Source organism: Plenodomus lingam (genome assembly GCF_022343315.1).
Source record: "Plenodomus lingam strain CAN1 chromosome Unknown contig_5, whole genome shotgun sequence".
NCBI lineage: Eukaryota > Fungi > Ascomycota > Dothideomycetes > Pleosporales > Leptosphaeriaceae > Plenodomus > Plenodomus lingam.
The window spans coordinates 1,856,060-1,880,731 of record NW_027093957.1 but is presented as its reverse complement, the minus strand read 5'-3'; the positions used below and the strand labels follow the sequence as shown (position 1 = coordinate 1,880,731).

The following is a 24,672-nucleotide window of genomic DNA, read 5'->3' as shown; positions in this document are numbered from 1 at the left end:
GTATGGAGTCTGGAGTACAGTATGTAGATGGCTATAACTACTATGCATGTGCCTACTCTAGACCGACCTGGCTACGACTACTACGACGACGACTACTACGACTACTACGACTACTACGACTACTACGACTACTACGACTACTACGACTACTACGACGACTACGACTACTACGACTACTACGACGACTACGACTACTACGACGACTACGACTACTACGACTACTACGACGACTACGACGACTACGACGACTACGACGACTACGACGACTACGACGACTACGACGACTACGACGACTACGACGACTACGACTACTACGACGACTACGACGACTACTACTCTACTCCTATCGTACCCGTACTCATCATTGCCTACTTGTAAAGTCGTCCTTCTTGCGCCCTGCTTGCTATATTGTCTGCCCAACCGTTCCCAATTGCCCCGCTGTCCACATCGAGGCGGGCCGAGGGTCACGTGTTGCGGAGGCTTGGCGGTCGCGCTAGTCGCCCAGCTTTAGACTTTTTCTTCCTTCACAGCTCGCCCTCAGGTCTCGTCCATTTTCTTTTCCTACACCTCCTCTCCCTTCATTCTCAACACACCTTCTCGACCACAAACAGCCACGGCAACACGTCTGCATGTCCACATATATATACACACACACACACTCACACACGCATACGCGCACATGCACCTGCACACCTCAACGCTGGCCCCTCTAGCCTACTGGCTGGCAATCGAGCATCACGAGAAGCTCGGTGGGGGCCAGTCCGGCTTCAGAGAGTAAGTCGCAAATCTAGCTGCACCCTTTCCATTCTGGAGTGATGACACACAATCTACTTCTTTTCCTAACCGATTCGACCTTGAAGAGACTATCATTCGGGTGCCTTTCGCAGGGCGCCTGCTACTTGCCAGTACTGTCGTCTGACCTCATCCTATGATTTCGATTAGATCCACGCCTAGTCGTAGCATGATGGCTAACCTCTCCAAAGTGTAGTTGCTTGTAGCCGAGCGCCTGACACTTGCTTGGCAGCCTTGTGATGGCTGATGGGTCTACACGGTGGTCGCATGGCGCCGCTTGCTACTACCCTCGCCTCCTTCTACCAGACGGGCGAGACGGCCAGTGAGGAAATCCATACCCGCGGGATGCTGCATTAGCCCATGCAGGGACCCGCCTCCTGCGCCTGAATACCACTGGGATCTGCTCATGGGCACACTTCTCAGCAAGGACAGGCGTTAGGCTTCAGAGGTGAGTTGTTGCCACCCTCTCGTATCTACCCTTGCCCTCACCCACCTTTCATGATGAAACATTCCTACATTCGCAGTTTCCACGCTAGCCATCAACCTGAACCTTAGACCGATGGACAATGAGCGCGAATACCTTCCTTGGATGTCTGATTTACTTGATCCACGATGCACACTGCATGGACTCGACGCTTGGTTTTCTTCTTGCTAACCGATTCGAATAGGTAGATGTTTTCGGTTTTGCCGACTATCCATCCCCTTCCAGTAAGTAGAGGATAGAGATTAGGTAGTTGTAGGTAGTGTTCCAGCACATTCGAATGAGTAGCAAACAACATGTTGCAAAACGCACAATGAGTCTTCAATCTTGAATGCATGCGTTGTAGTGTGTAGTGAGACTGGTTTATGTGCCTCTGATTTGTACATGCCAACCCTTTAGAACGAACTTTCTGTCTGCCATTGTCCCATGCGTGTCGACTTCCTCCGACTCGACTGGACTCGCAATACCAGGTCGTTGCCATCAAGATCCACTGCGCAAGACGTACGTAGGTCACATCGTCTACTACTATACTACTCCATCTCGCGCGGCGCAACCTGGAAAGATAGCAGTTGTGCAGTCGCACCGTGTGGTTGGCTTTCTTGTCTTGGCAAACCGTCATAGGCAATCCATCGACCCAAGGCATGGATGCACGCTAGTGGAGGCCGGGGGCTGAGAGCTCCAACCCACTTTCGACGGCCACCATCGTCGTCACCTGTCAACCCCGACCCGCGGCCTTAACGAGTTTCCTTTGGAGCGATTTTGCACATAGACGACCCACGTCGCTCACCACCGCCACGATGCCTGAAGTTGTCGACCCCCGCATGATCTCGGTGACGCCTAGGATACGGTACAACACCATCGGCGGCGTCAACGGCCCATTGGTCATTCTCGACAATGTGCGTACTCGTGGCAGCTCCATGTACTGCTGGCGCACCATGCTCATCACACTGCTGGACAGGTCAAGTTCCCGCGATACAACGAAATCGTCTCCCTGACGCTGCCCGATGGCACAGAGCGCTCTGGACAGGTGCTCGAAGCTCGAGGTAAGCCATGGCAGGCTGGGGAGGCAGCGCGCTGCATGAGCTAACATGGCCGACAGGAAACCGAGCTGTCGTTCAGGTACATGATGGCGAATACCCAACCGACAGACTCCCATTCTGATTTGCGACACAGGTTTTCGAAGGCACCTCTGGCATCGATGTCAAAAAGGTACACATGAAGATCTTCCCTTGGCTGCTGTTCCTACAAGGAAACACCCAACTGACCCCTCACAGACCAAAGTCGAGTTCACTGGCCACAGCTTGAAGCTTGGTGTCTCGGAAGACATGTTGGGCCGTATCTTCGATGGTTCAGGAAAGGCCATTGACAAGGGCCCCAAGGTGCTCGCAGAAGACTACCTCGACATCAACGGTAGTCCAATCAACCCCTACTCTCGAGTACAGGCCCGTCTGCCGAATGACCATGCTCAACAACTGACCGTCTGCAGGTCTATCCAGAAGAAATGATCTCGACCGGAATCTCGGCCATCGACACGATGAACTCGATCGCCCGTGGTCAGAAGATTCCCATTTTCTCCTCGTCTGGTCTCCCCCACAACGAAATCGCCGCGCAGATTTGCAGACAGGCTGGTTTGGTCGGCAAGCCATCCAAGGGTGTGCACGATGACCACGACGACAACTTCTCCATCGTCTTCGGTGCCATGGGTGTCAACCTGGAGACCAGCCGTTTCTTCACAAGAGATTTCGAGGAGAACGGCAGCATGGAACGTGTCACCCTGTTCCTGAACCTGGCCAATGACCCTACGTAAGTGGATACATCTACGAGCGAGCCGGGAGACCGGTGGCTGACTGTGGATAGGATCGAACGTATCATTACGCCCCGTCTTGCGCTCACTACCGCCGAGTATTACGCCTATCAGCTCGAGAAGCACGTCTTGGTCATTCTTACTGATCTTTCGTCGTACTGTGATGCGCTTCGTGAGGTCTCTGCCGCCCGTGAGGAAGTGCCCGGTCGCCGTGGATACCCTGGTTACATGTACACGGATTTGTCCACCATCTATGAACGAGCTGGTCGTGTCGAGGGCCGTAACGGATCGATTACCCAGATTCCCATCTTGACTATGCCTAATGACGGTGCGTAATAACAAAATATAGATACACAGGCACCATCTTAGACTAACACGGCGACAGACATCACCCATCCTATTCCCGACTTGACAGGTTACATTACAGAGGGTCAAATCTTCGTCGATCGTCAACTTTACAACAAGGGCATCTACCCACCGATCAACGTGCTGCCCTCGCTATCCCGTCTCATGAAGTCTGCTATTGGTGAGGGTCGCACGCGCAAGGACCACGGTGACGTATCTAATCAGCTTTACGCCAAATACGCCATCGGTCGTGACGCCGCTGCCATGAAGGCTGTCGTCGGTGAGGAAGCGCTGTCCTCGGAAGACAAACTATCTCTCGAGTTCCTCGAGAAGTTTGAACGCTCGTTCATTGCCCAGGGCGCGTACGAGTCCCGCTCCATCCACGAATCCCTCGACCTAGCTTGGTCGCTGCTGCGTATCTACCCCAAGGAATTGCTCAACCGCATTCCAGCAAAGGTCCTGGATCAGTACTACCAGAGGAGTCGGGGCGATGACAAGAAGAAGGCCAACAAGGACACGAGGGACAACTCGGGTGAGGGTCGACAGGCAGAGGACGAGAACTTGATTGATGTATGAATGCAGAGTGCTATAGAGAGGAACTTGACGTGTTTGCAAATAGATCGCTTGCTGTGGACTTGGTGTCACCGAGCGATGAGGGCTCTTGAGCGTAGATAATAAGTACATAGGAATCCGTCTCAAATGGCTTCGTAAAACAAGACTTGATGCCATGTATTTTGTATGTGGTCAGTGATTGTCTCCCACGGCACGCATAAAGTAGTGTACTATATACACAGTCAATGCTATCTTTCACAGCACGCAAAAGCTGGTGTGTTTTGTATACGCCCAGTGATTGTCTCCTACAGCACGCATAAAGCGGTGTACTATGTACATGGCCAACAGTGCCTCTCATAGGACGTACAATGTGCTGTATGGTGTGTATTGTGTACATGATTAGAGCTCCCGCTCACAAGACGCGTATGATCAGCATTCACCTAGATTTGAGCATCAATCCACATGTACAACCAAAGGACCACGGTCATATCAGAGGTGACGCCAGAATTTGTCTTCTACATGGAGACGAATTCCACCTTCACCTCGTCGTGTACATTGAAATGGCGGTAACAAATCGGCAGTCCTCTGCAATCTGCTCTGCTTCACCTTCACCTTCACCACGCGTGCTGGAACCAGCGCTGCACGGCTCGACTATATCCTTTGACCTGCTCCCTCTCTCTCTTTTTCTTTTTCCTTTTCTTCTTCAGTCTTCCTTGTTGTCTTCGTCGATGTCTTCATCGTCGTCTAATTAATTCCACCAGGAACAAGTAGCACCCACAACTGCACCACCAGTACCATCACCACCACCGCCGTCACTACCTCCATCACCATCATCGCCACCATAACCAAAACTACCACCACTACCACTATTGCCACAAGATGGATATCACACCGATGCTCAACGTCATTGAACCGCAGTAAGTCCCTCTTGCATTCTTGCTGCCTGTTGCTGGGGAGGAGTGGGTCCTGGGATACACTGGAGGGTATCTCGGAGGTACGTGTGAGGATTTGAGAGTATCATGAACGGAGGTGGAGATTGGCGACCCGACCCTGACATGCTGTCAAAACACTGTGGATTCCTGGTATACTGCGAGCTATCAGATCGGACCTCGAATCCCTACAAGAACTACTATCACCACGACTACGACTGCGTATAAACCTCGTTGCCTTGTCAAGCATTCGTAGCAATCTGGATATCCCTGGAGGTCAGTACAATACCTCGAGAGCTTGCTCGTTTAGCTGACGATTCTAGCGTATATGGCAAAGACCACATAGATCTCACACTCCCTTTGATCGAAGAAATCCACACGATCAAGTCAACGGCTCGCTGGTACATCTCGATTCTCGATCGTAAATTTCGAGATCTCGACTATGGTACTGTCAAAGTCCTACCTCCCTAAAACTCATGTCTTTAGGAGGTCCCACACTCGATGCCGCCGGAGTCGCGAGACCTAGTTGTCAGACGCTACGATAGGGATTCTTTGCATACCTATACACCCCTCGACTTAGTCTTCGGACATGAGAACAGCCCACGACAAGGGCACACCCACCATGACGGAGTAGAAGGCTGCCCCTCCATTACGACTCCATTGGTGTGGCCATGAAAGTGACTTAAGAACCTCTACTCTGTTACTGTACACAGGGCGTAGACTGTAGAATAGCTGATGACGCTAGCAGTGGTGGAAGAAATATACTAACAAAATCCTAGAGGCTTCACCCGACTGGAGAAGGCCGAGGGCGTCTGGGTCTACAGGCAGGTTGACGAAAAGACAAAGGTCACCTTCCAGGAGACCTTTGCGAACCTCGACTCGGCCTCCCTTGTAGGTCAGTTTGCCCTCGGCCGGTTTCCAGGGATGCCTGGATGGGCAACGGGAACCGATATAGTCATCGACAGGCCATGGCACCAGACCACGGCCCCCCACATCACCGTCTACATGCGGTACATCAAGCAAGATGCGTAAGTTTCGCCAATTAGCCTACAGTAGTCACGACAGTGGTCAGTAACGAGTTGTACTAACACGTGTAGCCACGCCGCTGTACATGTCGCCACAGCGCATATCTATGTGGACGGGTGGGAGGCCGTGGACTGGTTAGATAAGAGGGAGCGCTATGGCAAGATGAACGGCACGACTACATGGGCACTTTTTCCCGTGTGTATCTTATCTTGCTGGGTGGAAGACATTTTAGCAGTGCACTAACAGTTGCCTTTAGAAAAGTTGGGCACATGCCCCACCCTCGATACACAAGGTGCCAAGCTTGCTAGAGTGGCGCATCGAGAACCCAGGGCCGATGGTAAGATGACCAAAGTGTTGAATTCTTCTTTGACTAACTTGCTTCTTTTGCAGAATACTTGTCGGCCCTGGGATCCATTTCCAGAGCCGGAGGAGCAGGACTCGGTACAGGTGCCGGCCTTTGGCTTTCACGGGTTCCCCGCCCAACAATAGTGGCATCATTGGTATGTGAATAGATATTCCCCAGCATCCCCCACATCCTCTGTCTCAGTCCTTCAAACGGCTGCTCACCCGGCCGCGGGTTCATGGGATCCTTCCTGAAGTCGTGGAAGAGCACGCCGTAGACGACAATGAAGCTGATCATGCTCCACTGCACCACCTTGGTCCACCTGTCCCACTGTGGCCTGACAGACTTGGCCTTGATGCGCCGCTTGAACTTGCGCTCAAATCGGAATTGCTGCTTCTCCGTGAGCTCGCGGAGGTTGGGTGGCCATTTCTTTTTGACGCGGAAGCGATTGCGTGCAAAATTAAAGGGCGGCAGTGTGTTCTGGGTGCGCCCGAGCAGGCGGTTGATCAACTGCTGGAACATGGTGGGCCAAGTCTTGTCGTCGTCTAGCGATCTGCCGTCTTCTTTTCCTCTCCAGAGTTGGTTCGCAGTTGACAGACAAAATTCTCAATGGAGGCGGCTGGCTGGCAGAGAGAGATTCAAAGTGGTGGTTGTGGTCCGACAGTCACGTTCCTTCACGTTTCTTTACACGTCGAGGCTGATGGTTGATGTTTTGTGTTTTTTTTTGTTAACTGGTGCACTTTGACTGACGTTCAAGCAAACAGGCCGCACAGACCGCGCCGCTCCTCCCGCGGGTCTTGGCGTACGCACTTTCCTCATCCGCCCGCCTACGAAACTTTGACTCAGCAAACCCTAACACAAACCACAAACTTTGCCTTCTCTCCTTCTTTCCCCCCACTCCGCCGCTTCTTTTTCTCTCTTCTTCTTCTCACGTACGAAAATTATGGCGGAGGCGCTGGTAACACAAGACGCGCCGAAAAGCGCAGTCGCCGCAACATTAGAACTTCTTAAGCCGCAAGAAGCTGAATCAAAAACATTGAAGATTGAAAATACGGATAAGCGAGATACCTTGATCGAGGCCGAAAAACGCTACCAGAGAGCATGGGAAGAGCAAGGCGTTTTCAATCCGGACGCACCCTCGCTAGAGGAGGAGCCATTCGACACAACTTCACCTGACCAGCTGCACCAAAAACACCCCAAATGGTTTGGCTGTTTCGCATACCCTTACATGAATGGCACTCTTCATGCTGGTCATGGCTTCACTGCATCCAAGGTCGAGTTCACGGCCGGTTTTCGTAGGATGTTGGGCGAGCGCGCTCTCTTTCCGCTCGGATACCACGTGACGGGCATGCCCATCAAGGTCAGTGAGACTCGACTGTACAATGTCCGCCGAGCGTGAAATTAACATGTGCCAGGCATGCGCAGACAAGCTCATTCGAGAAGTCGAGATGTTTGGCCAAAACTTTGAACGATGTCCGGTAGAGGAGGTCATTGACACCAGCGTGCCAGAGCCGCCAGCACCCACCCAGGCCGAGACCAAGACCGACATCACCAAGTTCAAAGCTACCAAAGGCAAAGCCAACGCCAAGACCATCAAGACCAAGTACCAGTTCCAAATCATGCTGGCACAAGGAATTCCTCTCGAAGAAATCCACAAGTTCGCCGACCCATTCCACTGGATCGAATACTTCCCTCCCCTTGCGAAGCGTGACCTCACAGGCTTTGGCGCCCGCATAGATTGGCGAAGACAATTTGTTACGACTGATGCCAACCCGTACTACGATTCCTTTGTCGCATGGCAAATGCGCACTCTGCTCGACCTGAAGAAAATCATCTTCGCAAAGCGCTATACCGTCTACAGTCCCAAAGATGGACAAGCTTGCATGGACCACGACAGAGCTTCTGGTGAGGGTGTTGGTGTTCAACAGTACACAGCACTGAAGATGAAGGTCACCAAATGGGCAGACTCTGCGAAAGAAATCGCGAGCAAGATCCCTGAAGGTGCCAGCGCCTATTTCATCCCTGCTACGCTACGCCCAGAGACTATGTACGGGCAGACTTCATGCTTTGTCAGTCCTACGATACAGTACGGTCTTTTCAAGGTCACAGACACAGAGTACTTCGTGTGCAGTCAGCGATCAGCACGCAACATGTCCTACCAGCCAGGCATCTTCCCCGACTGGGGCGTACACCCAGAAATCATCAGCTTCTCCGGCAAGGACGTCATCGGCACAGTCGTCAATGCGCCGCTCTCCGTACACAAGGAGGTCTACATTCTGCCCATGGAAACGGTCAAGGACACAAAAGGAACCGCCGTCGTTACCTGTGTTCCTTCAGATTCACCCGACGACTATATCACTTCATTCGACCTGGCCAAGAAGGCAGAGTATTACGGCATTCAAAAGGAATGGGTCAAATTTGATGACATTCTGCCCATCATCGACACTCCCACGTACGGCAACCTGACCGCAAAAAAGCTGGTTGAGGAACTCAAGATTCAGTCGCCCAAGGACTCTGCTAAACTTGCAGATGCCAAAGACAAGGCATACAAGGAAGGATTCTACAAGGGCAAGATGATATACGGTGAGTTCAGCGGGAAGCCCGTTGAAGAGGCCAAAGAATTGTGTCGGAAATGGCTTATTGACAATGGCGACGCTTTCCCTTACGCTGAGCCAGATGGCAAGGTTATTAGTCGAAGTGGTGACGACTGTGTGGCAGCTCTGCTCGACCAATGGTACATGAACTACGGTACGGCGGCCAATGGCGGAGATGGAGACTGGGCTGAGCAAGTCCGATCACACATTGAGGGTGAACTCAACCTGTATTACCCGGAAGCCAAGAATCAGTTCTTACGTGTGGTCGACTGGCTGAGCATCTGGGCATGTGCTCGCTCATACGGTCTCGGGACAAAAGTACCGTGGGATCCATCAGTCATGGTGGAGAGTCTCTCGGATTCTACCATCTATCAGGCCTACTACTCGTTCGCTCATCTACTCCACAAGGACATGTTCGGCAAAGAGCCTGGTCCTCTAGGTATAACAGCTGATCAGCTCACTGACGATGTCTGGAATTATGTCTTCGCTCGCCGTGCACGCTCGGATCTACCTCAATCAGATATCCCCAAGAAGAGTCTCGAGACGCTGAGACGACACTTCGATTATTGGTACCCGCTTGATATGCGCTGCAGTGGCAAAGATCTCATTCAGAACCATCTGACCTTCCATCTGTACGGTCACGCTGCAATTTTTCCCAAGGAAAACTGGCCACGCAGTATTCGTGTCAATGGACATTTGTTGCTCAATGGTGACAAGATGAGCAAGTCTACCGGTAACTTCCTCACGATCGCTGGCGCTACCGAGAAGTTTGGTGCAGACGCTACACGTATGGCACTTGCAGATGCTGGTGATGAGATTACCGACGCCAATTTTGAAGAGACTGTCGCCAACGCCAACATCCTCAAGCTATTCGAGCTCCGCAAATGGTGTGAAGACTTGGTCAAAGAAGCCATCTACGTTCCCAATGCCGCTAGTTACGCCGAGAAGCGCTCAGCCGAGCGCATCAAGAATCCTGATGTCATTCAACGCCAAAGCGGTAGCGAGCGTTTCTTGTTTGATGACATGTTCGATAACGAGATGAACCTGCTAGTTGAAGAGACATACCAACACTACCAAGTCACATCTTACAAGCTCGCCCTGAAGTCCGGGTTCTACGACTTCACATCCGCACGTGACTTCTATCGCGAAGCGACAAAGGCCGCAGGTGTCGGTATGCACCAAGACCTCGTCAACAAGTTCATCGAACTCCAGGCTCTGCTCATCGCACCCATCGCACCCCATTGGTCAGAGTACATTTGGCTCGAGGTACTGAAGAAGGAAGAGACTATTCAAAAGGCACGCTGGCCCAAGGTCCCTGCAGCAAACTCATCTCTTACCGCTGCTCGCGAGTTTGTACGCACTACGCAAACAAACATCACTTCTGCGGAAGGCGCGGCCTTGAAGAAGCTGTCCAAGGGTAAAGCAGCAAATTTCGATCCCAAGAAGGAGAAGAAGATTACTATTTTCGCTGCGCAGGAGTGGCCAGCTTGGCAGGCTAAGTACGTAGCTCACCACACATGGGTGAATCAGAAGCTTGATACCAGGACAGAATGCTAACGTTCCACAAGATACATCGATCTGATCCGCACCTCTGAAACTCTCGATATCAAATCCATCTCAAAGTCGATCGACAAGTCGGAATCCAAGAAAGCCATGCCCTTTATCAACGCGCTCAAGCGTCGCATCGACAACGGCGAGCCCAAAGATGTGGTATTAAATCGCGAGCTCGGTTTCGATGAGCTGAGCACCTTACGCGCAATGGTCCCGGGACTCAAGCAGACGGTGCAGAAGTGCGTCGAGGTTGAGATTGTTCTGGTCAAGGACGGAGGCAAGGAAGGCGTCGTAATAAAAGAGGATGGTAGCGAGGGCGAGAAGAAGAGCGAATTATTGCCAGCGGCTGGTAGTGCAGAACCTGGAAGCCCAAGCTTCGCATTTGAAAATATTGAAGGACTGCCTATACGCTGAGCGTCGACGAACATGAATTACGAGGGCCGGTCTGGATTTGGGTTTGGGAATATGTCCGATGGCGCAATAATGGATGTGAGGCTGGACGCATGTCACGGCTATATATTACACGATGCCACTTTCGGGGCATCGATGAAACCGTAACGCGTCCATGTAGCTCACGATCACACACCACGACTCGATTGATACTTATGCATAGACAAGGGAAAGGAAACAAGAACAGATTTCATAAAAGATAGGCATGCCTTTTTCGGAAGTGATTGATGATGCCTTTCGTTCAGTAGGTAAGCTCAAGGATAGCTTTTAAACTCCCCTAGCCAACACTGCGGCTCTCTTCAGTCCCGACCCCGGCCTCACCTTTCCTTCAAACATACTCTCCACATCGCCATCAATTCCCTTCCTCGCCTTCTCAAACGCGCCCTCGATCTTCTCTCTGCCCTCTGGCCCCCAAAGCTCCAGCGCCCTCTCAAAGTCTCCACATGCAAACAGAAACTCGCCCAATGCCGTGTGCACGGTTCCAAGCGCATACCACGTCTGCGCCCTCTCCTGGTCGGAGAAGAAGGAGGATTTATTCGGCGGAATGAGTTCGACGGGCAGGGAATGAAACCAAGGGTTATGTGTTGGGGTCGGGGAATCCGTAGCCAAGGAGAGCGCAGACGAGATTGACTTCTCGGCTTGGAGGAGGTCTCGAGCTGCCGTCTTGACGTGGGATGGCGGGTCGGCCGCATTAAGCCAGTCGCGCGCTGTGGAGGTGGCGCGATGCATGAGAGAGAGCGATATGCCGACGCCGAGTTCTGTGCGCCAGCGGAGTCGCTGTATAGCTTTGTGGAAGGCGTCGCCGTCCTGGCTATGCAGAGCTTCAGCGTGGGTGAGGTAGCCGTAGGTCAGGGCGATGATGACGGCTTGTCCGTATTCCTTTGCCAGTTCGTCGTTGCCCTGTTCGCGCGCGGCGTCGGCAAGGTCGGCGAGCTCGCTGACGCTCTGGAGCCAGTTTTCTGCTTCGAAGTTGGGGGCCGTCATACATGTCGACAGGCCTTCTGCGTAGCGTGGGAGTAAGTTCTTTGGGTCTACGGTCACGCCGCCGATGTTTGTCAAGAGTCGGAATAGTTCGAGTAGATCGCCTTGTAGTCTGGATACTGGGTATGAGTAGGTGTGTAGGACGTTGATGAAGAGCGTGCGTGAAGGCGCCCAGGATGCAGCGGCGCGAGAGGCTTGGTCGATGAAATTGATCAGGCGAGGGAGGTATTGCGCAGGAAACATGACTATTGCACGCTTCATGCTCGAGTTTTTTTCCACAAGGGCAATTTCCATGGCGTGTTGCGTACTGCGTTCCATCATATCTGGGGGCGCGGTGTAGAAGAGTACGCCCGAGTCTTCGAGCATGGTTTTTGCATGCCTTGCATCCGAGGTGAAGATTTCGAAGCGGATGAACAGGTTCTTGGAGTAGAAGTAGGAAAGTGCATCTCGAGAGATTTCTTTGTTCAGGTAGAAGAGTGATGTATTCACTGGGAAGGGCGGACGTGAGGATTTGAAGGCGAGCATGCCAGAGGGGGACAGATTATGGGTGAAGGATACATTGGGCAATCCAACATTGGCGAGTTCAGTGTCGAGGGCATATTTGTAGATTGTATTGCGGACAGAGGGAGGCAAATCGGTGAGCGCGAGGGAGCGCCGCTTGGACTGAGGTGTTATCGTCGTGGATGCGAGTTTGGCCTCAATGTCAGGAATAGTGGCTTCCATGGAGTCACGCTTCGGCGTCGGTTCGGTTGTTGTTGCTGCCATGATTGCGTGGTTCCTAGTAACAGTCAGATTGCTGAATTCAAGCAAATGACTTCCTCGGCCATTGACTCACTAGATCGGACAATTCGTGAGGCTGGCGATTATGGTCGTGGATGGCCAGGTTTGATTCGCTGGACAGCTTCAATTGCACTTGGATACCCAATTCTGAGAACTCTGACCCTTCACGTCAATCAGGAAACAAACAACAGCCAAAGCAATAGTACACTCGAAGTATAAACAATGCGGGGTTTTATAGCTATTCCGCCGGCCTAGACGGGGGGGAGGTCTTCCTCTCGTGCGGGGGAGGGAGCTTGCATGTGGGGAGCTGACGCGGATCCGAACGTACCGCACCGTACTGGCACCACAGCCTTCATCGCCTATGTTATTCCCCTGCAGGCGAAAAGTGCGGGGTGAAAGATGGGCGATGGGCAAAGTCTCTTGGTTGCATGATAGGACACTGGCACAGTACATAGGTACGGTAAGCCCGCCTCCAATCGGCACGGGGCCTCCTCGAACCCAATCTCTCTCGACAAGATCTACTCGACGAAAGCAGTAAAGGCTTTAAAAGCCTCCGTCGCCTCGTACTCCAGCTTTACACCTGGTGCAATGAAGAAAATATATCCAGCACTAAGCTTGTACTCGCTCCCATCCGCCTTCAACCTGCCTTCACCCTCAGTCACGATCATGATGCTGGGCCCGCCCACCTCGGCGATTGCCTCTGACTCGCCATTGTCCAACGTCGTAGCATACAAGCTAAACTCGCTCAGCGGTGGCGCATAGAGTTTCGATCTACCCTGCTTGCTCTTGTCAAACTTTGTCGAAGGCAGCATCGCCTCTTTGGCGTCATGCGGCGTAAACGTGAGGGAGGAGCAGAACATATCGACAGAGTCACGGTCTGCGCGAGGACAGAATCCTGTGTTCAAAACGTTGTTAGACCGCGCCATACATTCGATAATGTCCCCAGAGAGGTATGCATGGATGCCATCTGCGGGGATATAGATGCTATCGCCTTCCTTGAGTTGAAGGTAGTTCATTGTGATGAGTGCGACCAAAGTACCGTTGTCCGCCTGGTCATACTGTTTCGAAAGACGAGGAATGAGGTCTGGGATGTAGGTATGGCTACCGAAGGAGTCCTTTGGTAACGCAAGCAGGGCGTCGTTGGTCTTGCGCACTGTATCCTCCGACGCACTCAACATCATCTTCACGACATGCTTCAGAGTCTGGTCATCAAAATCTGGCTTCTTGATCTCAGGCAGAAAGACCTTGAGTGGTGCGAGTTGCAATAGACTCTCAATCTCCTTCAAGGGCTTGAAACCCACAAAGGCTTCGAAGTCGCCAAGAGCCAGAGCAATCTCCGGTTTGTGGTTCGGGTCCGTGAATTGATCTGGCTTCTTTTGGTGTAACTCGGACGCTAAAGTTTTGTTCTAGAGAGCTCGTCAGTATGTACCTGGCAAGATGTCAGAGAAGCCTACTGGGTGCACTTGCAAAGGCAAGGCCTTCGCTATCGACAAGACCTTGGGGAGATATGGGAGCTTGGTGTGGCCGAACTTCTCAGCAATTTTCTTCCCAACAAGCTCATCCGGATACTTGTCGAGTACATCTTGGAGATCTTCGCTAGTTTCCAGGACATATGATGGGAGGTCTGGGTATGTGCCCATCCACCTATTGACATCAGAGTTGTCCGATTGATATCTTTGAGAAGACTCACATTTCGGCATAACTATTATTCTCATCGATTTTGAAGTCTGTGCCAGGTGTCTTCTCGCAAAGCCTTGCTGCGATGGAATCGCTACCCTTTTTGCCCCATGGGTACTGGTTGCAATTGCATTTGAGTTGAAGAACTTTCTGAACCATATTGGCGGTTGTTGCAGATTATTGAAGTATATTCTGACTGAATGCTAAGTATTTAACTATGGAATACTCGAGGTGGGAAATGTGGTGATGATGTATGCATATCTGCAAAAATCGCATTGTGGTGACAATTCTTCGACGTCATAGCGGGTAACCTCAGCGTCAGGAAGTTTCCTACAATCTATCATTACAAATCCATCAGCGTGATTTCGGCCTGGATAGAACAATTTCAGCATCATTTAATGTGGCCTTTGTTATCTTCACCTTCTTTGCTGTTTTTCGCGAGATGCTCTCCAGCAACCTCAACATCATGTCTTGGCGTCTTCGCCCGAAAGAGCCGTGCCGAAGTCTCTCTGGGAAATGGCCATTTCAATTGCGATATTGTTAGGGATTTGCTGCAAGGGAAAGCTGCTCAATGGCAAATCTTCGCAATGACCCCGACTGCTTATCGTATCTAATTCCTTCGTAGAATCAAAAGCTTTTGCGACGATTGGAGCAACGCGTTAGCAATGGCATATTGGCATAATCAAATTCCCTATTCGAGTACACATATAACTTTAATCTGTGCCAAATTATAGGCCACTTGTAGATTAATGTCTTTGATCGTATTAGTAGGTTGCTGATCGACGTGTCAAAGCAAGCGCCGACCGAAAGCATAATCTACTAATCCAATTAAAACCACAGAACATTAACTAGTGAACAATGGCATTCTGGGATCACGGTGTTCAACAGGGCAAAATAGAGCTTTGGTCACATGGGGCTATCATCATGGAGATCATGTTCGTGCTTCATTGCACAACCTCACAGGACGTGATGTTGAAGAGGCGTGAATGAAGGAGCACCCCACTAGGTCTGCCAAACTGAAAAGTGCTATGTGAACTCCACGCCAGCTAAAACCCAAATTGCACTGCGTTGTACTAAACATCTCATAAGATACACGTCAGAATATGTTTCACAAATTATATTGGGACGGTGATAAGGGATGATCGGAAAGCACGATGAAGACAGTAGACGCAGTAGGTGGGCTGTGGCCGACATCTTGCGAAAGTCCGGCTCCTTCACAGCTCCACTTTCGCTGCAAACGTTGTGTGTATATTGGCATCCAGCGGCTTCATCTACCCCAACGGCACCAACCGCAAGGGCAAATGGCTCAAGGAGGTGCCAGTCTGCAGGGTTGATACCGAGAACTTCTACGTCGAGGATGTGCAGAATTCGTGGTCGGCATGCTGCACGCAAGAGGAGCCAAGGGGCTTCGATAGCTTTGGAACTGTAGGGTTTAAGCAGTGGTGGTCGTTGACAGAGGGGGAGTAGGGAATCTCATACGTCAGTAGGAAATGCTCTATGCTGCCACCGCCCTGCAAAACCGCAGCTAGACAACACCCAAGAAAACGACATACACATGAATACTCGATCTGATATGAATATATAGGATTGATTTACGAGAAAAAAAGAGATCTGGCGAATGGCCAGACAGTCATTCTTCACATCATAAATCCCTATACCCTTGTACTTCTCAGCCTCTCAACCCAACCCAATCTCCTTCTCGCCAACAACATCATATACAGCATCCAGCACCTCACCCACGCCCTCGGAACGACCACTCCATACCTTCCTGGCGCCCATTTCGCAAATGCAGAGTCTATCAATCTGGACGTCTTGGGCCCAGAGGAAGTCTTGGTATTGGTGGATGAGGGGCCGGGCGTCGAAGCGGAGGGTTAGTTTGGGGTGGTTGGGTGTTGTGTTGGTGTGCGTGTTGGAGGGTGGCCCTGTATTTCCACTCGCATTCTCAATTCTGGGTGGGTTTTCGTTGGTATTCGCGCCTCTCGCTATATCCCCCTCTATCCTTTGAATCCCCCTCCCCTTGACATTTCTCCTGCCCAAAATCTCCTTCTTCGCGTAAATCGTGTTCACAAGCGTGACATGTAATCTCAGCTCCCGGTCCTCCTCCAGCAGAAACCCTTCCTTTGAAAACTTCTCTCGTACACTACGCGCAAATGCTTCTAATCGTCCAGTTTGATGTCCCTTGTCTCTAGCCTCGGCGTATAAAACGCTTGTTGATGAGGGCTTGTGCATGGCATGTAGACCTTGTAGATTTACAATGAGCGCATCTAGAGCCCTACTTCCAGTCTCGACAGCTTCATTGGCATTTGCAGCGTCATCGTGGGGAGTTGTTACAGCGCGTAGTATACCGTGCAAGTCTAGTTTCTGTAGATATGCGATTGCGGTTTGCAAGCTCGATGGGTCCAGGCTCATAACGCCGAGCGTGAGATGGAGTGTTGAAGGAGGCCGGACGGCGGAAGCTGGGATTGCGCAGGAGGTAGGGAGATGAGATTGCAGTGTGGATAGGGAGGTGCGTAGTTGGGGGAGGGAGGCGGGGGTTGTGATGGGGAGGCAGAGGAAGTGTGTTATGGGGGGTTTCTTCTGTGATCCTGCTCCTCCTCCTCCTCCTCCTCCTCCTCCTCCTCGTTTAGACCGAATGGGTTCTGAGATGGATTCCTGTTGGGTTCCTGCTGCACCGCCATGAGAGCGTGTAGACTGCACCAGTGGTGGAGAGATTTCTCGAGCCAGCGAAGTGGCGGATTGCAGTGTCTTTTTTACATCAGCATTGTCGAGGAGCTTTTCGCCATCGAGGAAGTCATTGTAGGTGTTGTTTGTTTTTTTCTTCTTGGCCATGACTACCTCTTCGTGATGGGAACTAGTGATGGGCCTTGTGATGCTGTGAGGGTGTCGAAGATTGCGAACGGCTTCGTATGGAGTGAACAGGGCGCTGAATCTGGTCTTGCAAACCCTCCAGCCTGTTTTTTGAAGATTCGTTGTTCGAAACAACATAAGAGCAAAGTGCATGCGTGAGCAAGCAACAAGTATGTACTAACACATGTCGTACCTAGGCACCGGTACGTACCTATCTTGAACTAGGTACAATATGCCTAAGAAATCGCCACACAGACATGGACAAAATACGCACCATCTCCAATATAAGCACGCCCAACTACTAATGCACAACCAATCGACCTACTTCCCACTCTCCCTTCACCCCTTTCTCACCCCTCTATATCCTCAGCTACCCTATAACCCCCCATTCCCTCATATCCCCAACCCCATACCTTTTCTCCCTATCGCGCGCTTCCCGCGCTCCCCACACCCTATCCCAGCCAATCAGCGCGCCCTGCTTCCGCCCTACCGCCCACTACATCCCGCGTGAGAAAATGACGTAATTGTAAGGAAGAGAGACGCGATGGCGGGGTCGCCTCGGAGAGCGAGGAAATCGGGCCTTTTTAGGTTACCCAACTCCAGCAGCGCAAGGCTGGAGGGAAAGTGTGCTATAGATAGTATAGAAAATTGTCGTAGGTCTGCGGAATGCAGCTAACATGGCGACTAGAGAGGGAAAGGGGAAAATCCCGCTACTTGGCGTCTGGTAGCGGTGCTGGCATAGATAGCAAGTCTATGTAGTGGAATCTCATAAAGAGGGAGGGAGCCACCAAGGACATGGCATAGGCACAAAGAGAAATCCAGGGAAGGGCAGTTTGACATGGATGGGGATGAGGCTTTGCATTCCAAAAGGCTTCTTCCTCCGGTCCCCCTCCAATCCTCTGCTACAAAGCTACCGAGCCACCAAACTCCGCCCGTGACGACATCTATGCGTAAATGTCCCAAGGGACGTGGAAGTGAATTGTCAAAGAGACGATAAGAAGAAAAGGTCGTGATGCTCAAAGTATGTTGTGTGGCAAGAGAGCAGGATGCTGGAGTCGCATGCTGTTCTTCGATGAGACAGGCAAGCCTCCATGCCGTCTTGTCTGCGCTTTACTGTCCATCCTCCCTGCACAAGAATACTCTCCCCGGTCGCATATCCATTGTGAATGCGAGAGGAGAGTCGGCAGGGCAGCGTCATCAAGACTCCTGGTCATGATAAAAGTCCCGCAGCACCTTTTCGACTTCTTTGAACTCCGTCTTGGCCTGCTCGATGATGTCCGCCAACTTTTCCTTGGCCACCTCCTCTGTGATGTCCTTTGTACCCGACTCGTCCTTGAGCTGGCCGTAGTGTTGTATCTTCTCGCACGAGTCTTTGACTTTGGTGAGGCCGAGGGTGGCCGAGGAGCCCTTGAGGAAGTGGCCCAGCTCACTGAGCTCTTTGAGTGCCTTCGCATCGCCGTCTTTGCTGTTGAGAGCTGCCCGTTAGCCAAGCTTGGTCCAGTGCAGACGACACAGAGGAGCAGTTGTGCGACTTGTCACCAGGCAAGTCGCGACAGCGCTGACACCGCAGAGCGCCCATGCGAGGCCACTACTTACAGCTCGCTATCCATCTTCTTGAACGTCGTGTCTGCCTGCCCAAAGAAGTCGTAGACGATGCTCTTGCTAAACTCGCGCTCTTCCTCGTCTTCGTCCATTTCGAGGATCTGCTCAAAGGTGGCGGGGTCGATGGTGTCCTCTGCACCAGGGATCGACATGATGTCGACGTTCTATCCGTCAGATTTTAGCAACAGTAGGATAAGATGAAACAATAGATAGGATGGAAGGCTCAGGTGGAATTAGGTGCATTGGGGTAGAGAGAGAGAGAGAGAGAGAGAGAGAGAGAGAGAGATTTCGGGGACATGGAAAGGTGGCGCGAGGTTCTACAGGAACAGGAAGCCAGATCGAGTAGAACAGCGCAAACAGAGCAGAATGGGCATGGACATGCGATGGGTGTTTGCGCGGGCGAGCAGAGGCGATGCTTGGAGGGGCAGGCAGGAACGACGACGCGGTGGGGAGGGGCGGCAACACGAACCTTGTCGTCGCTAACCGACATGGCTGCGACAATGCGAACAGCAACCTTGGGGTCGAAACAGAAGAAAGAAAGGAGAACAAGAGGATTCAGTCCCGCTGAGACAACTGCTCGACACCTTCGTGTGCTGGTGTCGCAATGAGCGGCAAGTGACGATGCTGGGCGCGCGCCGGCTATTTTTCGCACCAGAGACGTAAGGTGGTGGACCGTGCAAAGCTCACGCCTCGTCGTGTGCGTGTGTGTCTGTGTGTGTGTGTGTGTGTGTGTGTGTCTGTGTGTCTGCGTGTCTGTAGGTTTGCTGGGGAGGTGTTGTACCGTGCGGTAAGAGTGCGTGCTGTTGTGCTGTGTGCTGTGCAGTGTGTACTTGTGTCCTGAGTCTGGTGTCCCGTGTCCTTGTCTTGTTTCCTGTGTCTTGCGTCCTGTGTGCTGGGATGGCTGCTGCTCAAACAAGGCCTGGATGCGATCCTTCACTGGAACACGCCTGATTGGGTCTGAGCTATGGCTATGGACAAGAGAAAAGGGCCGGCCCGTCCAAGAGTTACAAGTAGATGGGAAGCACCGTGGTCAGTCACTCTCGAAGACGTCTCGAACGAGTCAAAAAGGGTCTTTGGGGAGGGATGGCGGGGGAGGGGGGGGGTAAGGGCAGGAGGCTGAGAATGAAGGCGGCTTTTCTGGCAATCAATGGATTGATGCTTGAATGCACAGCACACTCTCGGTTCGCACACTTGACTAGAGTCAGGCAGGTAGAGTATTTTAGTCCGTCCGGGCTCGATTTAAGCTTGCAGCTCACACAGTCTGCAGTAGCCAACGGAGCCAGTTGCCGAGCAATGCAGCGGACGCTACCCTCGTCGTCACGGCAGAACGGGGGGGAAATAGAAATGGGGGGGGGGAGGGGGGAGGATTCTCTCCCTCTTTTTTTTTTTGACAGCCGCCGAGATAAGACGAGACGAAGTAGCTTCTAGCAGCAATTGTCACCACGGGATGATGGGCGCCCGTACAACTAGGCCGCGTTCTAGAAGGAAGAAAAAGGCGAGTGTTTGCATCACCACGAAAGAGAGAAGAGGGGGGGGGGGCGGTCGAGATGACGGCCACCGCAGTTACTAGCAGCAACGCTCGCTATACTCTAGGGCGGGTGGAGACGTCGACGTCAATCGGCAGACTCGCTCGCCGTTGATCGACTTCTGGCAGAACAACAGTTGTCAACCGCGTCCTCCCACGGCCTCGGGGCTGGTCAGTGGTGACAGTGCCCACGAGCCTGCCCCACCCCCAGCTGCTCCGCTTGTCGGTATTTCGGCCAAAAGTAGGCAAATGTACCATCCACATCCACAGAAAGAGAGTGCACATGCGCCAGCGCCGGCGCCCAGCACCTGTGGAGAACTGGCTCCTGGCCTGACAGTTGGCCGCCGCGCCATGATTGTGTGTCCCTCTGCGGCTCGGATGGGGGCCTATTTAGTTGGTGACGCGCTCAACAGAGAATCTGCATGGGAATCTGCATGGCTTTGTTGCCATATTACCTACCCGGTGTTGCAAGCAGGCATGACAGGTGGAAGAGAAGAGGGAGAGAGAGAACGAGGGGCCTCTGGGTGGATGCCAAGAAGGCCTGGAAGCGTTCGAAAAGGCCAGTTCCCGCTGTTCAAAGGCGTCAGAGCAGAGGGGGGAATGGTCGACGTCCGCATTTAAACAGAAAATCGCGGATTTGCAATTTTCGTCAGACGAGCAGACGAGCGACGTCACTCTTCCACCGACGTCACCAGCAAGGGTGCTGCATGGCTTGAACCCTGCATCTGCTGCTTTGCTTCCCATCGCCCAAAGCTGCCTAGCCGGCTTTTTTCCACCGAAGAGGAGCACATGTCGATGTCATCTAGGTATGCAACGGCGGTGTACTTGTTTGTAGCTAACTATATTCTGGTACTGTGGTACTGGTAGTCCTCCAAGGTAGAGGTACTTGCACAGTCCATTCCGGGTGCCTACTGTGCACTGCACTGCACTGCACGGGTACTACTAGGCCACTACTCTACTCTACCTAGTACCTACCTATATGCCACATTTCGCCCACCAACCCTGACAGACACGTTGTGTTCCCAGCGTGAAGGGCTGATTACTATTACTACCGTACTCTACTGTACATACCGTACTTACTTGGCCCTAACCTACAAAACCGCCGAGTCGGATCCCCGTCCTATATGCGAGCTCCATACCTACCTGGGTGCATGCCTAGACCTACCGTAGTACCTACCGTACCGTACTGTCGAAGCCATCCGTATATACTGCACCTGTAGTCGCACACTGACTCTCTACAATCTTCATATCGACTACCCTACAATATACCTGTCGCCGTCATGATCATCACCACACAGGCTGACCAACCACCCAATGGCCATGGCTCCCAAATGCATTCAAACAGGTCCTCTACTCTCTACCCCTCCCCTTCTCCCTTCCCTCCACCACCTATGCAAAACAGAAAAACCCTGCACAATGCTATCACGGTGCAGTGGCTATCCGGACCCCTCCGAGCTGCATGCACATGGACGATGAATGGCTATCCTCGGTGCGGGAGCGTACATAGTGCGCATGAACCCCTGCCTCGATACTGCGTTGCCATTACCTAGTTGACAAGCGGATCGGCAGGCCTGACCCCTTCCAATCTTTGCTTTTGCAGTCATATGCCATTGTCGGCTTGACGGAGCGGAGGCGGAGGGATATCTACTGTGTGTGTGTGTGTGTGTGTGTGTGTGTGTGTGTGTCTTGCACAATAGCTACTATACAGGCTGGGAAGTCTTTGGCGACCTTCTTTCGCTTTCGCCTTCTGCTTTCTTACCGTTGGTGGGGGTGTGTGTACCGGTAAGGGATGTGGGTGATCGAAATTCACCACGTGATGACCCCATGTGGACGCAACATTCCGAATCGACGTTGCCTTGCATCCTGGATCAGCACCATCAGTCAATTTGGGCAAAATCCATGCATGACACTCTCACAGCAGGTCAAAGACTACTCTACAACCCACTTCCACTGCGTATAGTAGCACTCTTACTCTACTCTAGAGTAGTAGGTGCTGAGTTTCAAAGTCATAAATGTGGGACGCTCTCGTACTGATCCCGTGTCTGCCCACAGATCCTACCAATGCACATGCTTGGCCCTTGTCACCCTGTCGCACACAATCAGGTAGAAATCATACCGCATACGGCAATGATGCGCTCGACCACACAGTAAAGAAAACTGGCAACCAGCCTACCAGAATTTGTCATGTGGGGGAACGCAGTGGGTAGCAACGCAAGCGATGAGTAAATCTTGGTGAAGGGAATTAGTAAACGCTACTTGTATCGTATAGCGGCAACGGGCCCGATCTCGCATTGTGTGGAGAAGGATTCATGTGTGGACGATCAGGTATAGCTGCAAGATTGGTACGCCTGTTTGGAAAACGTGCATTTAGCTGTCACTTTTAGTTTGTGTGTGTAGGTATAGTACAGTCTACTACCGAGTCATGCTGTAATCGTATGCGAGTCATCTGTCCTTCATGCGAAAAGTTTAGCCCTTGACCTTGTAGATGGCCTCGGCAAGACGACCAACGTTCTCGCTTGTAATACCAGCAACAGAAATACGTCCATCCTTGGTGGCATAGACCGAGTGCTGTGTGCTAGTTAGTATGTCTACCTCGTTTTCCTATTCTCGTTTGACAAACTCACCTCCTTGGCCAGCTTGTCCATCTGTTCAGCGGTCAGACCGGTGTACGCGAACATGCCAATCTGCGATGTGATGTGGCTCCAGTCCTGCTTGCTTCCCAACTTCTCGAGGTTCTCCTTGAGAAGAGCACGCATGGTGATGATGCGGTCAGCCATGTCCTTGACCTCGCCCAGCCATTGCTTGTTGAGAGAGGCGTTGTTGAGGATCTCGGAGGCGATGCGAGCACCGTGCACTGGAGGGTTGGAGTATAGCGGGCGGACGAGGATCTTGATCTGAGAGTCGACGCGCTTCTTCTCATCGGCAGACTCGCAGACAATGGAGAAAGCACCAACGCGCTCGCCATATAGACCCATGTTCTTTGCGAAACTCTGGGCAAGCACGGGGCGGAGACCCTGCTTGATGAAGTGACGGAGCGCGAAAGCATCCTTGTCGGTGTCACCGCTGGCAAAGCCTTGGTAAGCCATGTCGAAGAAGGGGAAGTGGCCGCCCTCCTTGACAGCCTCAGCAATCTTGAGCCATTGCTGCTCCGTAGGGTCAACACCTGTGGGGTTGTGGGCGCATGCGTGGAGCAAGATGATGCTGTTCTTGGGCATCTTCTTAATGTCTGCGACCATTCCATCGAAGTCGAGACCGATTGTGTCCTTGTTGTAGTAGCGATACTTCTCGACCTTGAGACCAGAGTCCTTGAAGACGGCAGCGTGGTTTGCCCATGATGGGGTGGGAATGTAGATGGTCTTCGCGTGAGGGTAGTGACGCTCGAGGAAGGCGCCACCAATGCGAAGCGCACCGGTACCGGAGATGGTCTGCGTGACGGCGACACGGTTCTCGGTGAGGGGAGTCGAGTCGGATCCGTAGGCAAGCTTGAGAGCCGCCTCGGTGAATTTGGGAACACCAGTGATGCCGGCATACTCCTTATCCAGGGATGACTCGACAATCTTCTTCTCGGCCTCCCTTACGGAGGGCAAGACATAGGGCTTGCCCTTGTCATCGCGGTAAGCACCGACACCTGAGCTGGTCAATTGCGGCTGTTCAATGACGGTAGCAGGATATACTGACCCAAATTGATCTTCTTTGGGTTGCTGTCGGCCTTGAAAGCTTCCGTGATACCTAAAATGGCCTGAGGTGGCGGTGAGTGGGTTGTTGTTGTTGTTGTTGTTGATGGCCGTTGTTCTGCCACAGTTTCATACTCACATCCTAGACACAATCAGTATTTCCAGGGTTCCATTGACATGAGGATGATTTTTCGGTCAACTTACTGGAGGACCCTGAGGCACCTGCGACCAGACCGAGACGGCGCGGACGGAGCTTCTAGCGGAGAGCTGTTTGGCCGCAGCTTGACGCAGCGCTGTTCTTGAGGAAGCGAGCATGATTGTGGGTGATGGCGTGGGGATGAGGAGGGCCAATTGAGGGATGCGGAGGAGGTGAAGGAAAGGAGGAAAGACTCAACGTAGGGGGGAAGCTCACGAGAATCAGTCGGTGGTGGTGGTGGTCTGAGCTGCGGGTGACTGGCTACTCCTAGCCTTTAGGTAGGTTTGTACCCCAGAAACGCAATTGCCCTCGACGGTTGCGCGGGAGAGGGCGGACAGTTCGCTCTCATTGGCCAAAGCTTATTTCCACGGGTTGCCTGCTTAACTCCGACACTAAGGACAATTTTCATAGCCAAAAATCACAAGCGCGTCGCGTCTAGTTGGCGTCAAGTGAGTGAGAGTGGGGTGAATGAAGCTTGGAAGCGATAGACGAAATGAATGTCATGGACTCCATGGACTTGTGA

General features: G+C 52.3%; 12 protein-coding genes across 12 annotated transcripts; 5 read left to right on the top strand and 7 right to left on the bottom strand.

Annotated features, from left to right (window-relative positions):
* Window positions 1–42: 42 nt before the first annotated feature.
* Window positions 43–378, top strand: IAQ61_009260 (uncharacterized protein; the record flags this gene model as incomplete). The annotated part of the gene is made up of 1 exon (XM_066098319.1): window positions 43–378. One exon carries the CDS (start codon window positions 43–45, stop codon window positions 376–378), a length of 336 nt encoding a protein of 111 aa, XP_065951958.1.
* A 1,294-nt stretch (window positions 379–1,672) lies between these two features.
* On the top strand, window positions 1,673–4,146 carry VMA2 (Vacuolar ATP synthase subunit B; the record flags this gene model as incomplete). Its single annotated transcript, XM_003836891.2, has 9 exons — window positions 1,673–1,774; window positions 1,930–2,169; window positions 2,232–2,316; window positions 2,373–2,392; window positions 2,447–2,482; window positions 2,548–2,709; window positions 2,760–3,076; window positions 3,131–3,405; window positions 3,463–4,146. Coding segments are annotated over 9 exons (1,773 nt in total), but the record flags the coding sequence as incomplete, so codon positions are not given.
* A 707-nt stretch (window positions 4,147–4,853) lies between these two features.
* On the top strand, window positions 4,854–5,935 carry IAQ61_009258 (uncharacterized protein; the record flags this gene model as incomplete). Its single annotated transcript, XM_066098318.1, has 2 exons — window positions 4,854–4,891; window positions 5,683–5,935. 2 exons carry the CDS (start codon window positions 4,854–4,856, stop codon window positions 5,933–5,935), a joined length of 291 nt encoding a protein of 96 aa, XP_065951957.1.
* A 364-nt stretch (window positions 5,936–6,299) lies between these two features.
* On the bottom strand, window positions 6,300–6,794 carry IAQ61_009257 (uncharacterized protein; the record flags this gene model as incomplete). Its single annotated transcript, XM_003836888.1, has 1 exon — window positions 6,300–6,794. The coding sequence occupies one exon, from the start codon at window positions 6,792–6,794 to the stop codon at window positions 6,300–6,302; it is 495 nt and encodes a 164-aa protein (XP_003836936.1).
* Window positions 6,795–7,215: 421 nt separating this feature from the next.
* IAQ61_009256 (uncharacterized protein) lies at window positions 7,216–10,831 on the top strand (the record flags this gene model as incomplete). Its single annotated transcript, XM_003836887.2, has 3 exons — window positions 7,216–7,632; window positions 7,688–10,365; window positions 10,435–10,831. 3 exons carry the CDS (start codon window positions 7,216–7,218, stop codon window positions 10,829–10,831), a joined length of 3,492 nt encoding a protein of 1,163 aa, XP_003836935.1.
* A 303-nt stretch (window positions 10,832–11,134) lies between these two features.
* IAQ61_009255 (uncharacterized protein) lies at window positions 11,135–12,613 on the bottom strand (the record flags this gene model as incomplete). The annotated part of the gene is made up of 1 exon (XM_003836886.1): window positions 11,135–12,613. One exon carries the CDS (start codon window positions 12,611–12,613, stop codon window positions 11,135–11,137), a length of 1,479 nt encoding a protein of 492 aa, XP_003836934.1.
* Window positions 12,614–13,146: 533 nt separating this feature from the next.
* IAQ61_009254 (uncharacterized protein) lies at window positions 13,147–14,502 on the bottom strand (the record flags this gene model as incomplete). Its single annotated transcript, XM_003836885.2, has 3 exons — window positions 14,319–14,502; window positions 14,083–14,272; window positions 13,147–14,034 (listed from the first exon to the last, which is right to left on the bottom strand). Exons 1-3 carry the CDS (start codon window positions 14,462–14,464, stop codon window positions 13,147–13,149), a joined length of 1,224 nt encoding a protein of 407 aa, XP_003836933.2. The 5' UTR covers window positions 14,465–14,502.
* A 661-nt stretch (window positions 14,503–15,163) lies between these two features.
* Window positions 15,164–15,772, top strand: IAQ61_009253 (uncharacterized protein; the record flags this gene model as incomplete). The annotated part of the gene is made up of 2 exons (XM_066098317.1): window positions 15,164–15,240; window positions 15,568–15,772. The coding sequence occupies 2 exons, from the start codon at window positions 15,164–15,166 to the stop codon at window positions 15,770–15,772; spliced, it is 282 nt and encodes a 93-aa protein (XP_065951956.1).
* Window positions 15,773–15,982: 210 nt separating this feature from the next.
* On the bottom strand, window positions 15,983–17,134 carry IAQ61_009252 (uncharacterized protein; the record flags this gene model as incomplete). The annotated part of the gene is made up of 1 exon (XM_003836883.1): window positions 15,983–17,134. One exon carries the CDS (start codon window positions 17,132–17,134, stop codon window positions 15,983–15,985), a length of 1,152 nt encoding a protein of 383 aa, XP_003836931.1.
* Window positions 17,135–17,515: 381 nt separating this feature from the next.
* On the bottom strand, window positions 17,516–20,137 carry IAQ61_009251 (uncharacterized protein). Its single transcript, XM_066098316.1, has 3 exons — window positions 19,224–20,137; window positions 18,749–18,918; window positions 17,516–18,617 (listed from the first exon to the last, which is right to left on the bottom strand). The coding sequence occupies exons 1-3, from the start codon at window positions 19,242–19,244 to the stop codon at window positions 18,350–18,352; spliced, it is 459 nt and encodes a 152-aa protein (XP_065951955.1). The 5' UTR covers window positions 19,245–20,137; the 3' UTR covers window positions 17,516–18,349.
* A 314-nt stretch (window positions 20,138–20,451) lies between these two features.
* IAQ61_009250 (uncharacterized protein) lies at window positions 20,452–20,758 on the bottom strand (the record flags this gene model as incomplete). The annotated part of the gene is made up of 2 exons (XM_003836881.2): window positions 20,452–20,665; window positions 20,739–20,758. The coding sequence occupies 2 exons, from the start codon at window positions 20,756–20,758 to the stop codon at window positions 20,452–20,454; spliced, it is 234 nt and encodes a 77-aa protein (XP_003836929.2).
* A 1,837-nt stretch (window positions 20,759–22,595) lies between these two features.
* GOT2 (Aspartate aminotransferase, mitochondrial) lies at window positions 22,596–24,596 on the bottom strand. Its single transcript, XM_066098315.1, has 4 exons — window positions 24,158–24,596; window positions 23,958–24,018; window positions 22,904–23,907; window positions 22,596–22,847 (listed from the first exon to the last, which is right to left on the bottom strand). The coding sequence occupies exons 1-4, from the start codon at window positions 24,266–24,268 to the stop codon at window positions 22,746–22,748; spliced, it is 1,278 nt and encodes a 425-aa protein (XP_065951954.1). The 5' UTR covers window positions 24,269–24,596; the 3' UTR covers window positions 22,596–22,745.
* Between the last annotated feature and the right edge of the window lie 76 nt (window positions 24,597–24,672).

Bases quoted from the DNA above. Each gene is read 5' to 3' on its own strand.
- GOT2 (XM_066098315.1), bottom strand. From the start codon at position 24,268: ATGCTCGCTTCCTCAAGAACAGCGCTGCGTCAAGCTGCGGCCAAACAG. The intron at 24,019-24,157 runs GTAAGTTGACCG...CCGCCACCTCAG, and splicing joins AGGTGCCTCAGGGTCCTCCA to GCCATTTTAGGTATCACGGA. The intron at 23,908-23,957 runs GTCAGTATATCC...TGACCAGCTCAG, and splicing joins CCCAAAGAAGATCAATTTGG to GTGTCGGTGCTTACCGCGAT.
- IAQ61_009251 (XM_066098316.1), bottom strand. From the start codon at position 19,244: ATGTCGGTTAGCGACGACAAG. The intron at 18,919-19,223 runs GTTCGTGTTGCC...TCTGACGGATAG, and splicing joins TGTCGGTTAGCGACGACAAG to AACGTCGACATCATGTCGAT. The intron at 18,618-18,748 runs GTAAGTAGTGGC...AGCTCTCAACAG, and splicing joins AAGAAGATGGATAGCGAGCT to CAAAGACGGCGATGCGAAGG.